At 42.3% G+C, this 12,465-nt stretch overlaps 1 protein-coding gene across 1 annotated transcript; it reads right to left on the reverse strand.

Annotated features, from left to right (window-relative positions):
* Positions 1–402: 402 nt before the first annotated feature.
* sfrp1a (secreted frizzled-related protein 1a) lies at positions 403–12,093 on the reverse strand. The gene is made up of 3 exons (XM_079160475.1): positions 11,310–12,093; positions 8,015–8,095; positions 403–1,967 (listed from the first exon to the last, which is right to left on the reverse strand). Exons 1-3 carry the CDS (start codon positions 11,830–11,832, stop codon positions 1,642–1,644), a joined length of 930 nt encoding a protein of 309 aa, XP_079016601.1. The 5' UTR covers positions 11,833–12,093; the 3' UTR covers positions 403–1,641.
* Between the last annotated feature and the right edge of the window lie 372 nt (positions 12,094–12,465).

Consider the following 12,465-nt stretch of genomic DNA (forward strand, 5'->3'; position numbering starts at 1 on the left):
AGAAGTAACTAACATACTTTAATATGGCTTGTATGCTTTTATATACGTGCTGTATTTTCTTTTATCCTATAGGTGACCGTGGTGAGATTTCCTCTACACTAATTGATTTTACACAAAACAGCAACAATAGGATTACAAAAAGGAAATCATTTTTCATTTTTTCATTAAAAGTGTTGCACAAATGTTGACCTGATGCTTATGCCACAGAGTAAAGTCATGGGATCGCCCACGTCATTTGGTACATCTTCTGAGCAAATGTCATGAGAACCCATCCTCTAGTTGGTGAAATATTTCATTGGACCGAAGTGGTGGACCTACAGTATACCAACCAACCAACATTGCCATGACTATACAAATCTGTGAGCAAAGATTAAATAACATAAGAGACACCATTCACTTTTCCATATTTATGTAAAATTTGTATGTACATGTAATAGGCAGCAATGCACTGCTGACATTCAAATTTGAAACAAAATAGTGCTAAAAAAAGACCAGCAACTGTTGAGCAAAAAACAAACCAGAAAAAAAGAGTTGACAATATTTGTACTTTGAAAAAATGTTCGAGCATGTATGACTACAAGACATTTTCTATTACCAATGAATACTGATTACTGCAGTGCCGACAGTGCGCAACAAGAAATGTTAATGTTAATTCATGATGCAGATCGGTGGTTATTCTCTTAAGATATTCCAAGAAATACAAAGAAATGTAACAATGAAACAAAGAAATGAAAAGGGAATTATCAAAAATATTGCAGTCTTCAGTTTGACAAAACAATCAGAAGGCGGCACCCTCTCATCAAGCAGTCAATAAGTTATTCAACAGGAACTCTATGTGGAGCTGCTCTGTAGCCCACAGTGTGTACCTGCAACTGCCAATTCTGTCGACTAATCACTGCTTTTATGATTTACTATTACACTATCACAATGAGAGAGATGTAAAAGAATAGCTGAATATTTTTGTTGATGAGAGTTAATACCACTTTCATGTCTGTCGGCTAAATATGAAGCTAGAGCCAGCAGGTTAGTTCATGTTAGCATTAAGACGAGCCTGGCTCTGTCCAAAAGCTCACTAATTAACACATTATTGAATTTGTTAAATCTGTACAAAAAGCTCTAGAATGTATTGGTTTTTACTGTTGGATACTATATGTTTACCCCTGCTTCTTGTCCTTATGCTAGGCTAAGCTAACAGCCTGCTGATTCTAGCTTCAGATTTATGGTACGGTCACGGTATCAATCCTCTCTTTGAGCTCTCAGCAATAAAGCAAAAGTGTTAACAAAATTGTCCAACCACCATTTAAGCAAAATCCACTGACCTGTTGAATGAAAGGGTACAAAGTATCTACATATAGTGAAAATGATTTCAGCGAGGAAGGGCTTTTACTACGATGAATTCTTCTTAAGAGGAAGAAAAAAAAAGAAACCCGACCCTTTTTTGTGGTGTCATCACACACCACAATCAACTAATACGTAATAATGGGCATTTCAAACATCTGTAAATATACAAAGATAGATGGATATATAAACAGGAAAATAGAAAGCAAAGTTTGGGATTTTTAATGCTTGTGCAAGTTCATATGTAGGATGAGATGCGACCGAAAATGTGTGTGTGTGTGTGTGTGTGGGGGGGGGGGCATTTTATTTGAAGACATTCTCAAAGGCGGGGCATTTGTAGGTCTTGAGTTTCTTGATGGCCTTTTTGAACTCTTTGCTGGACTTGTCCCACTTGTGGATGCCCGTGAGGAGGTACTGCTTATCCACTCTGCGGCCCATGATTAGATACTGGTTCCCCAGGTTGTCCAGCTGCTGGCAGGGGCAGTCCGCGCCGTTCTTCAGGTACAACACCAGCGTCTTCATGTCCTTCTTCTTCAGGTTGCCCTCTTTCAACATCTTTTTCCTCTTCTGCAGGGTCACCTTGCGGTCCATGTTTTCTCGCGTCACCTCCTTGATCTTGGTCTTGAAAGCTGAAAAAAACAGTTACATCGTGCTTAAAGGTGGATGAGTTATTGTACAAACTGTGTGGTCTTATCACACCATTGCCTTTAAAGACTGCTAGTTAATATTTTATGAGTACAACGTGTCACCCTAGCAAAAGGAAACACGATAAAGGATATCAGCACCTTCTTTTCAGGGACAAGTATACAAATGTGATTCTCTAAAGGTATACTTGGTTTAGTAAAATATCCACCTCCACTTGAATATTTCATTTACTGCCTTTTCTTTCCTTTATTTCCTTTATAATGTACTTTTCCTACTCTTAACATTAAATGGTTTGAGCATGCACCTCTTTATTTCGACACACAGCCTATTCTTTCAGATTGAGCGCAATTTAACTTTAAATCTAACTAAGTAGTGACGCCAAGCGATCCTGACAAAGAGTCAATATGTGACGAGTTAGGAATGAGAACACGTTTAAATAATACCATAAAAACGTCTAACTGAGTCATGCTTACGCTCTGCCACTTACCTTTTCCACACACATAAATATGCAGATCTGTCTAATGAAGGAAGATAGAATGTCTCCTATACTTGTAGTCTTAAGGCCTTTACACATTGTTTTTTTTCATGTGATTAATGATTCGTAAATCATTACATCTTTTAAAAAGGAGTACTTTCACACAGAACAAGCATATTATACAGCAAAAGAAGCAACATCATTTCTTTTGTTCAACCGATCACCTCAAAATGTACACAGTATTGTACAGCACAATGAAGGCTCCTTGGTCCAAACCAAGAAATCAAACTGTGATTACTCCTTTCGAGTATACCACATCAACCCCTTTCGTTCTCACCTTTCACAATAAAAGCCCAACGCAATAACACTGTGTAACTGTTTACCAGACGGAATTCTAATTCAAAACTGGTTGAAATAGCTTACAGTAGCTTAGGCTATACAACCGTTTCACTCAGAGAGACTGTTAAATGCTACACTGGGTCAATAGGATCCCATTAGTTGGTCCTCTGCCTGTATGAATCTAGTCAACCTTTACTGAAAAATTGCTGCAACTGTCGTAAATTGGTTGAATCGCAACCAACTTTGCATCGCTGCCGGAATGACTTTTTTATGAGTTTTGATGCAAAATGTTCACAGGCGAGTATTTTGCATTTTCATGTTGTTTATTTGTCACGCCACAGTTTGTAAAGACCTTAAGTCAGTTTTTATTTAATGAAAATAATGTATAGCAGTAAGCCAGTGCACACCTCTAGATTTTGACCTCCCTCTGACTCTCAGGCTCGTTTTCAGATTGACCATACTGCTCCTGATTGTTCACTGAACTCTATTTAATCTTCTAATCTCTCATTCCTCCAGTTCCCCTTCTGAAACAGAGCACGAGTCCGACTTTGGTGGTCCAAATCTCCATATGCCTCCCCTCCTTGCAGTACGTCCTCTCGTTTTCCGCTGACATATAGTGATGTGTGTGCGGCACGGACGACCTTGTGACACGGCTACGGGAAGGAAAAAAACTTGCAGCATGCTATGTCCAATCTAAGTGACGGAGCTGGTGTCAGGATAAATCATGAGTCATGCCGGAGACAAAGTCTTGTAACCTCTACATTACAGGGAACAGCCTGATTGAGCATGGATCATTTTCACACTCAAGCAAAGATCTGGATAAAACTTCAACTTCTGTCTAATTTCCATAACAGTTTCAGACACCAATTCCCTCTTGACTAACTTTTCACAGAATTGTGCTTGACATAAAAACCTGAATTGGCACTTTAAAAAAGCTTCCACCATCTCATCTCTTCCTTTTGCTCAAGAATCTCCCATTGCTAATTAAGTGTTAAAAAAGAGCGGCCCTGTTTTTCCCAGAATTAAGAGTGCACATGCTAGAGATTAAGACTTTTATCCCCTGTCTCTAGTCTCTCAAATCAGCCTCTGTGAGGAGGCTTAGTGTTCAGTGAAATCAAAATGGGCAGCATTCATAATTAGTGAGTCATAAAAGAGAAACCCTGGCCCACCCCTGAAAGGACTTCATCTTGATAAATCCTCCATCCTCGATAATCCTTCAATGCTATGAACTTTCTTTGCACCTTAAAACCTTTTGGACCCTAAGCCTTTTTTTAGGCCTTTTCTCGAAAATTGTAACCCATACAAAAGAGACTACAATTCTGTAACTACAAGGTCTATTTTAAAAATGTTGATGCTTGAATAACACTAGGGATTGTGAGATTTGATGAGATGAGTAAATATTGTGTATATGTTACTGGTTAATAGTAGCTGAACACAGCAAACACAGCAAACAGGAAAAATTCCCAAGTTCGTCTGAAGAAAAAGCACTGTAATTTATTAAATGAGGCCCTGGCTAGCCTAAAAACATTCCCAATTCATAGCACAAAGGGTGCAGGTACCTCACAAAAAGATTTGGTGTAAATAAAGTGAAGCAAACCCCAATTATAGGTGTTTATCTAACAAAAAACCTGCGAAATTCTCATTTTATATACTTTATAATTATATATTTCACTTTATTTGTCACTCATATTGTACAATCTATCCTAACAGAGCTGTTTGGCATCATTTTGGCATAGATAGATTAAAAATCTCGTAAACCCCAAATGGGGCTCGCTCGGGTCCAGGAGGTTGTTAAGAGCTTAATCGCTTCAGCAACTGCATACAGTAAGAAGTTAACACCAAATGATTGAACACTTTTAACAATGCTGTCCTTTGCTAACAGTCGGCGAAACTGGAGAAATTGACACATAATTCCAATGTGCAATTAAGCAAAGAACTATTTTCCCTGTTCGTAGACTGCTACCAGCTCAAAAGGCCAATGAAAAGTTGCCATGGACTTTGGTGAACTGACTGCAGGCTGGTCTCATACAGCATTCCTAGCTAAAGCTACGAAAAATAATTCGTAGATATCCCACACAATTTCTACGTATCTTGTCCACGTAATCTTGAACGAGGATGTATAAAGACCGCTGAATCACACACCGGGCGGGACCAAGAAACAGCGATCGTTCAGCCAGGAGGCCGCTGGTTCTTCCCCATGTGAAACGAGAAATCAATGTTGGTGTTTTTGTCACGTAACTTTTGTACTTCAGTAACGGGACTTCTATGGATATTTTAACCCAAACAATGATCTTTCCGAAACCTTATTTTGAATAGTCTACAAAATTGTAATGACTAATTTCACTTATTATAAATTAGATTTTGGTATTTATGTACGACTGTAAATTATTTTTTCTTTTAAAAATCTCAAGTAATGCAATGTTACAATGGTTGTTTGGTTCGGAGGACTTCCCTGACCCTCGACCTGATTTCCTCTGCCGGTTCAGAGGCACAGACGGGACCTCCAGCTCCCAGGGAGTCATAAACCCAGCAGGAGGGTGTGTACTGCTCCCCATTCACAATAATGGAAACTCAAGTAATCTGATAATCTGAGGTGATCAGTGCTAGGCTGCCCTGTTGTTTACAGCATTAGCAAAGGAAAGGAGCAATTTGGCAACGACAACAAAGTGAGCTGTCCGAGGCAGAGGAGAGATTTAATTGAAGGGCGCTGGAGTTTTTTGGGACAATGAGGCACCATAAAACCTTAAGCACAGAGATAAATTGCGGTGGGAACAAAGTGTTGAGTGGGATGAGCTGTAAATCTGTTACCAGCTGACTGCCGCTCAAAATGGGATGTGTGTGTATAGGTATGTGTGTGTGTGTGTGTGTGCTTGTGTGTTAGAAGGAGATACATCAGGCTGAAGAAAAGTGTTGGACTGAAAACCTGTTCCTTGTTACGGCAACTCTGAAATAACTCATCTAATTTACAAGAATCTTTCCTCCCCTGCCAGAACGATTTCACATCCAACCACCTTAAGTCAAAAAGCTGTCTTGCCACGGTATTCTCTGCTTTTATCAGGGTAAAAACCGCCAGGAAAAGTCCAATGCGCTGGAGCAATTGATGGACAGCAATTATGCAGGGCATCAAATAATAGAAAGGGTATTATCAAACAGAAACTACTTCACACTTAACTGTTACCGTAACTGAGAACAGACCTTTCGCAACTTCCAGTAAGTGAGTTTTTCAGTGTAGAAAAATGCTAATTCACTGCCAGGGTGGGGGATATTTTACACATGATTGGTCCGTGCAGATTAATTAAGACTTTGGTGCAATTTACAGATTCCTTCCTTGAGCCTCTCTATGTTTTTTTCATCCCCGTGTTCCATGGAGAAGAGTAAGAACTCTATCCATCATATCTATTTTGTGGTCTTGATAAAAAACAAACAATAACGAAAAAATTGTATGTCTGCTCCTAAAACTGCTGCTACTTACCGCGTTCGTCCACTTTCAGTAAAGTCAAAAGTAGCAGGATGCAATCAGAATGCTGGTCTAATCTTTCGTTGGAGGGATAAAACACATCGTGATTAAATCTTGGGATTTTTTTTCCATCTGCATATTTTCTTTTTCCTCAAAACAAAACATTTACTCATGTTTGGCTTCAGCTGCTGTCAGATATATTTATATAAAACTGAACACCATTGGCCGACTGGAAAAAGCAACAAACAAATCCTTTAGCCTAGCTGGTGATATAACCAGTGATGCTATCTCTGTACATTAGATGTTTACCCACTGTAATCAACTCCTACACCACGCTGAAATCACAGCGACGTTTGTTGCATTCCAGAGGAGGCTGGCCCCTTGTTGGTTCAAACCTGCAACGTAAACCGCACAGTATCTCATCCTCAGCCTGGTACTAAATCTGTCTGTGTATCCTCACATGTCAGCTGGTTAGGGGGCTTATGACAAGCAAGCAAAACAACATCTGTCTTCATCTCAGATGAAACAAGCCCATTATTTGCCACTCTCCTCTCCTGGCAAACCGGGACTCAGACTGAAAAAAGGCGAGCCCTATCACCGCAGCATAAACAGCGAGGCAATTCGTTAAACAAATGCAACTTTTATCTTTTCCTGAGAACGTCGACGAAAGTCTGTTTCCAATGTGCATCCAGTCTGTTTGCCCAGAACGGCACCTGGAATTCAAGCTGCCACAAGTTTTGGTCCAGCCAAGGAATGAAAAATGAAAGCCTAACATCTTGCATCTTGTATGCATCATGCGCATATCATTCCTGGAAGTCATCCTAACTGCGATTTCGTTGATGTCTGTGTTTTTAATTGAAGTCAAGACTTTCGTACTGGGTCTCTCATGCAAAAATGTCCTCAACTAAATCAAGTGTCCCCATCAGCTAAAGATGTTTCGTCTTTCCTGGATTGTTAATGTTGTTTTCTGTCTGGTTTCCAATCCAGTTGTACTGCAGATGCACTATTGAAATGAATATTTTCATGAAGGTTATCTCTTATAACTCTTACATTTTCAAATATTCCTTGACTTGACCAGACTTGTTCTTGAATTCGAAAAAACGGCACGACCACACAACTAAGAATATGCCTCTAGCGGCCATGAAAACCCCTCAAAATGAATTGTGTTGTTGAAATACAGACTTTTAAAATCTGTGATATTTGATCAAGGAGTCTGGTCTAACATTCATTTCTTCATTTTGGAAGACATGTAATGCCCCCATGTGCAGAAGGTATTCTGGAACAACAGCCCGTCCTGAATGTGGAACAAACATCCCACTTTACTACTGCGAGGACCTGCCACATAAAAACTTTAATGACCCCAATTCATTACTCACAGAACATCATCCTCTACCAAAGCAGACATTTCACCAAGAGATAATACCTCACATGTAACCTTAACATAAACACTTCTTCATTAATCCAACCAAAGAACATTGCTGGCATGCAAGAAGTTATATAGAGTCCACTGGGGTGGAAGTTGCAAAGTATGGTCAAAAACCGGGTGCACTTCTGGGAAAGAAATGCATCTTTACATACTTTGTTAGGGATTTATGGACTGTTTTAGAGCTTGAAGATGGAAGATACAACTGATGCAATCTCATGCTGCTCTTCTGACTTCATGGAGCGCTGTGATACATGTCAAGGTGCAGCAGAGTGGGGTGTTGCATTTGCATGTTAGGTTAGCGCAATGTTGCGTTGGGTGTTGAGAGGGCGCTTACCGAACTCGCTGGCACACATGTGATCAAGCATGGCGTCTGTTTTCATTTCATTGTCACATGGAGGGCAGACGGGAGAGAAACCTGTAGGACATCAGCGGAAAAGAGGAAAAATATCAAATGTGAGTTGCAGTGATAGCAGCAATGGATCATTCACATGGCATTATTCACATCGCCACCATCTTGGCATGTGGTTAAAAGAACAAAGAGAGAATCAGGAAGGAAAGAAAACACTCATTTCTCATTTGAAATGATGGGGAGTTAAACTAAATTCTTAAAAATCATTCCCACATTTCCCCTTAAATTTCAATCTTAAATTTCTGCACACACACCTAACCTCTCTGCACGCAGAGATCTTATCTAGTGTCTGGTCTCTTGGGCTTCGTAGGCTCTGATGACCTGACCTTAGTGAGGAATGTCTTCAGCTTTTATAGCCAGCTGTAACCAAGAGCTGCAGTAAACACTCATCCTCACTCAGTTTCCTAATGGAGCTGTCCACGAAGCTCAGCGGCGATGTATGCACCTTAAATGCACAAAAAAAGGATTCCAAATGTGGAAGGAATAACTGGTAATGATATTCAATCCAAGCTTGAAGGAATGTTCTGAAATTCAAAAGAAAAAGATAATAATAGCCGGCCCAAAGACAAAGAAACTGAAGACAAAGCCAAAATTAGTTTTTGCCAAAAAAGTAATTCAGTCTAGAGGCATATCTGCGAATATTTTACCAACACGATTTTTCATTTCTTTTTTCTACTATCGCAAATGGTCGCTCCATGCCAAACAGCTGAGTTCACTTTCCAAACCAACTTGGACGCTGCATCCTAATTCATCTAATTCAAACCGAATGCATTTCAATGTCACAGAGTGGACCTGGCTCGACTGAGCGGGGGTGCTGGTGGGGGGGTGGCTGCCAGTTGTCCATTACATGTGTTTAACGAAAGCTTGTGAAACTTACACCCAGGTGTGAAGAGCTTATGAAAACAGACACTGTTTACAGAGTCACAGGGTCCCTCGGCCCATTTCGGCCTGGCTGCCCTTTAAATCAATTATCACCGTGGTAAGCACTCTTAGATGACCTCTATTAACAATCATTAAGGGGCATGACTGAGAAGATTACACTGCTTTGGTTTCGACTTCATCAACCGCAATCAACATCAGATATTATTGCTTTCCGTGGAGAATATTGATGGTAGAAAAGTGACATCCTGAGACCCTCCGGAGTAACAGGCCTGACGCTGTGTTACGTCCGCGGACCGCCGGCTTTATTCATCCCCTGCGCTGACAACGAATGATAGCAGGTGATGTCTGGAGAGCGTGGCGCTCTGTGTGGTCCCTCTTTTCCAGAAAAACGGGCCTCTGTCCGTCCATACCACCATGTCAGTCAGTACCACTCACCCCCCCCGCTCTGCATTCGTGTTCACTCTACAGATACAGTGAGCGCTGTGTGAAATGCTGGAAGATCCACAGTCCCCCCATTTATGGCCCACTTCTTCAGCCAAAATGTCCTCAGGTGGTGTATTTACAGCTTAGGACTGAAATATAAGTAAGTTGACTCCGTTGGTGATGGAAACCAACCGTCTGTTTCATGGTGAAAGTGAATAAGGTGGTTGTACTTTTCCTTTCCTGGTGGTGTCCACCTCACTTAGGTAATAAGAAGGGACACCGAACCGAAGCTTCAAACCAAAACTATTCGGAATCAGCCCGAGCTTTATCTTCCCCAGACATGTTGCTCTTGTTCATTTCTTCGGGGGTTTCTCTGGTATTTGTCAGCTCGGCCCATTGGGTTTGTGCTGGACTCTGTTACTACCCCCCCTGCCCCTCCTTTATTGATGCTGCACGAGGTTTCTGTTTCATACCAACACACACACACACACACACAGTGCCAACAGATTTCGGGAATTTGCAGCCAAGGAGCCATTAGTGACGGCCTCCAGACTAGATTTTAACACACATTGTTTGGACACTGTGTTTTTCGAATTATGCTTTTCCATCTTTTGGCAGTTTTCACGCATTTGTCAGTGATGCTGCGGTAGAAAATGGGAATTGTTAGATGCAGGTATTCGCTGCTGGACTTCCTCCCAGCATTTTACTCAAGCTCAACAAACACCTTGGAATAAATCACTACCATCTGTTAGAGCTTTTTCAATATATTACTCCAAGTCGATAGCGAGCAACTTCACAAGGAAGCCGGAGTTTGGCAGTTTAGAGATTGAAAAAGAAAATGTAACCGCATGAGACTTTCTATAAGGAGCATGTGGGGGGGGGACATTGTTAAAGTGAGATCAAATCCAGGGTGTCACAGCCGATTTCCCCCCTAAAAGGTTGTATGCTGTTTGTTTGTGTTGGGATTTGCATCTGCAAGCACACCTTCAGCCCTGAAACAACATTCTCAGGCCCATTTAACTGCACGGGTGTCGGCTTTTACACAGGGCCAAAGTGGTGGCTGTTTGTTTTCTCAGTGAGGTAGTTATTCTGAGGTTAGATGGTCAATCTTTGGTTATATTAAGGAATCACAAATGGTCGCATTTTGACCAATTGACGGCTAAGTAATCGGTAGTCATATTTTTCAACTGATAAATTGTTAGAGTCATTTATCAAGCAAGAAATGCTGAATGCTTGCTGCTTCCATTGTCTTTATGAATTGAAAGTGAGAATGTGCTGCTTCTCTCTGTTTTAGACAATATAATATATCTAAATGTGACTACTTTGAGGCCACTTTGAACTCATGGCAATGTGGAGCAGGCTTTGAAATGTCATGTAGACCTCGACGTAGGGAAATGAGATTTACTCCAAACATTATCGAAAACATCAAAACACCCAAATCTCAATTTAGTGTCTGGTCAACATTTTCTGGGGAGGGGAGTATTATGTGGCAGGAAAACTTGCTCATGACCTTTTTAAAACCCTGTTACAGCCCTGGCGTAGGCAACGTGTGGCGGTTTGTCACTATTTTCTGGGATTTAATAAGCCCCAAAAAATGAATCAATTCATAGCAACAAAGTCTGACAGGCAGCAGTTGAATCCATTATGAATCAAACAATTAGTTGCAGTCATAGTAAAAACAATTATGCCCGCACCAGTTTGACTAATACCACCTTTTTTTTAACCCAACGTACAGAACTTTGGGTTAACCCCCCCCCCCCCCCCCCATCAGATACCACTAACGTGCTCTTGAGCCAGGCATTAAAACCCGCAGATGTCCCAACTCATGTAACACTGGTAACATGTATGCGATGGGTGTTTTTTGCATGTTGCTTGACAGTGGGGTAATAATTAACACCTGTCTAGTGTGGATTACCTGTCGGCTTGGTGGCTTCGGTCGAATTGGGCTGCGTCATGGCGACGCACAAGTCGCCTTGGGGAAACTTGTCGCACGCGAGCATCTCCGGCCAGGGGAAGCCGAATGCCTCCATGATGGGGATGCAGCCGTCCCGCACAGCCTCGCACAGCCAGCGGCACGGGTAGGTGGGCCGCTCCAGGCACACGGGCGCGAAGAGCGAGCAGAGGAGGAGCTGTGTGCCCGGGTGGCAGTTCTTGTGCACCAGGGGAACCCAGCTGCTGGCCTGCTGCTTCACCTCCGCCATGGTCTCGTGCTCCAGCAGGTTGGGCAGCAGCATCTGGTGGTAGCCCACGTTGTGACAGAGCCGCAGGTCCTCCGGGATGTCCACGCACTGGGGAGGCTTGCCGTAGCTGCGCCCGCCGGTGTACACGTCCGACTTCCAGCTGAGGTACTCGTACTCTGACGCTCTGCACGCCGACAGGAGCGCCACTGTCGCGGTCAGTCGGATCATCCTCCAGAACGATTCAGAGGCAGACCTCATGGTTTGTTATGTGTTTTTTTGTTTTGCAGCAAAAGAAGCAGCAGCAATCAAATGAATGCAACTCGGCGCGGCTCAGACAACACTTACTTCATGAAAAAATTTAGAGTAGAAACAAAGTTGGGGGGGAAATGAGGCTGAACTCTGCTGATCGACGCGCGTAAAGCGTGTTGAGTTGTCTGGTTTGGGTAAAGTCCACAGGCACTCTCCTTCTGGCTGCAGCCCCCGTCGCGCTCCTCTGGTGCGTCTGGCTCCCTGCGAGAGTTCGGGGAGGTAAAGCGCTCTTGCCTGTGCGGAGGTTGGAGACAAGAGCGGATTGTAACGTTCCGCTCCAGCCAATCGGAATGCGTCTGCGCCTTTTGGCACTCTGCTGTCAGTCAAAACGCTTAATTACACGCCTCCCTACCCGTCCTCTTTACTCCCCTGCTTCTACTTCCTTTGTCAAAAACCAAATACAGAAAAGCGAAAATCAGAATGGTAATTGTAGGCACACATATAGACGCACACATGGCACCTGAGATTGCGGTTTATACATTAGTTCTCATGTAAAGTGCACAGACTAAAAGTGCCCAGTCCCAAAGTGTGGTGCAGGGAACAATGTGAGTCTCTGGTGAAGACTAAGGAAGTTCACTCCAG

The sequence above is a fragment of the Pholis gunnellus genome, assembly GCF_910591455.1.
Source record: "Pholis gunnellus genome assembly, chromosome: 6".
In the NCBI taxonomy this organism is placed as follows: domain Eukaryota; kingdom Metazoa; phylum Chordata; class Actinopteri; order Perciformes; family Pholidae; genus Pholis; species Pholis gunnellus.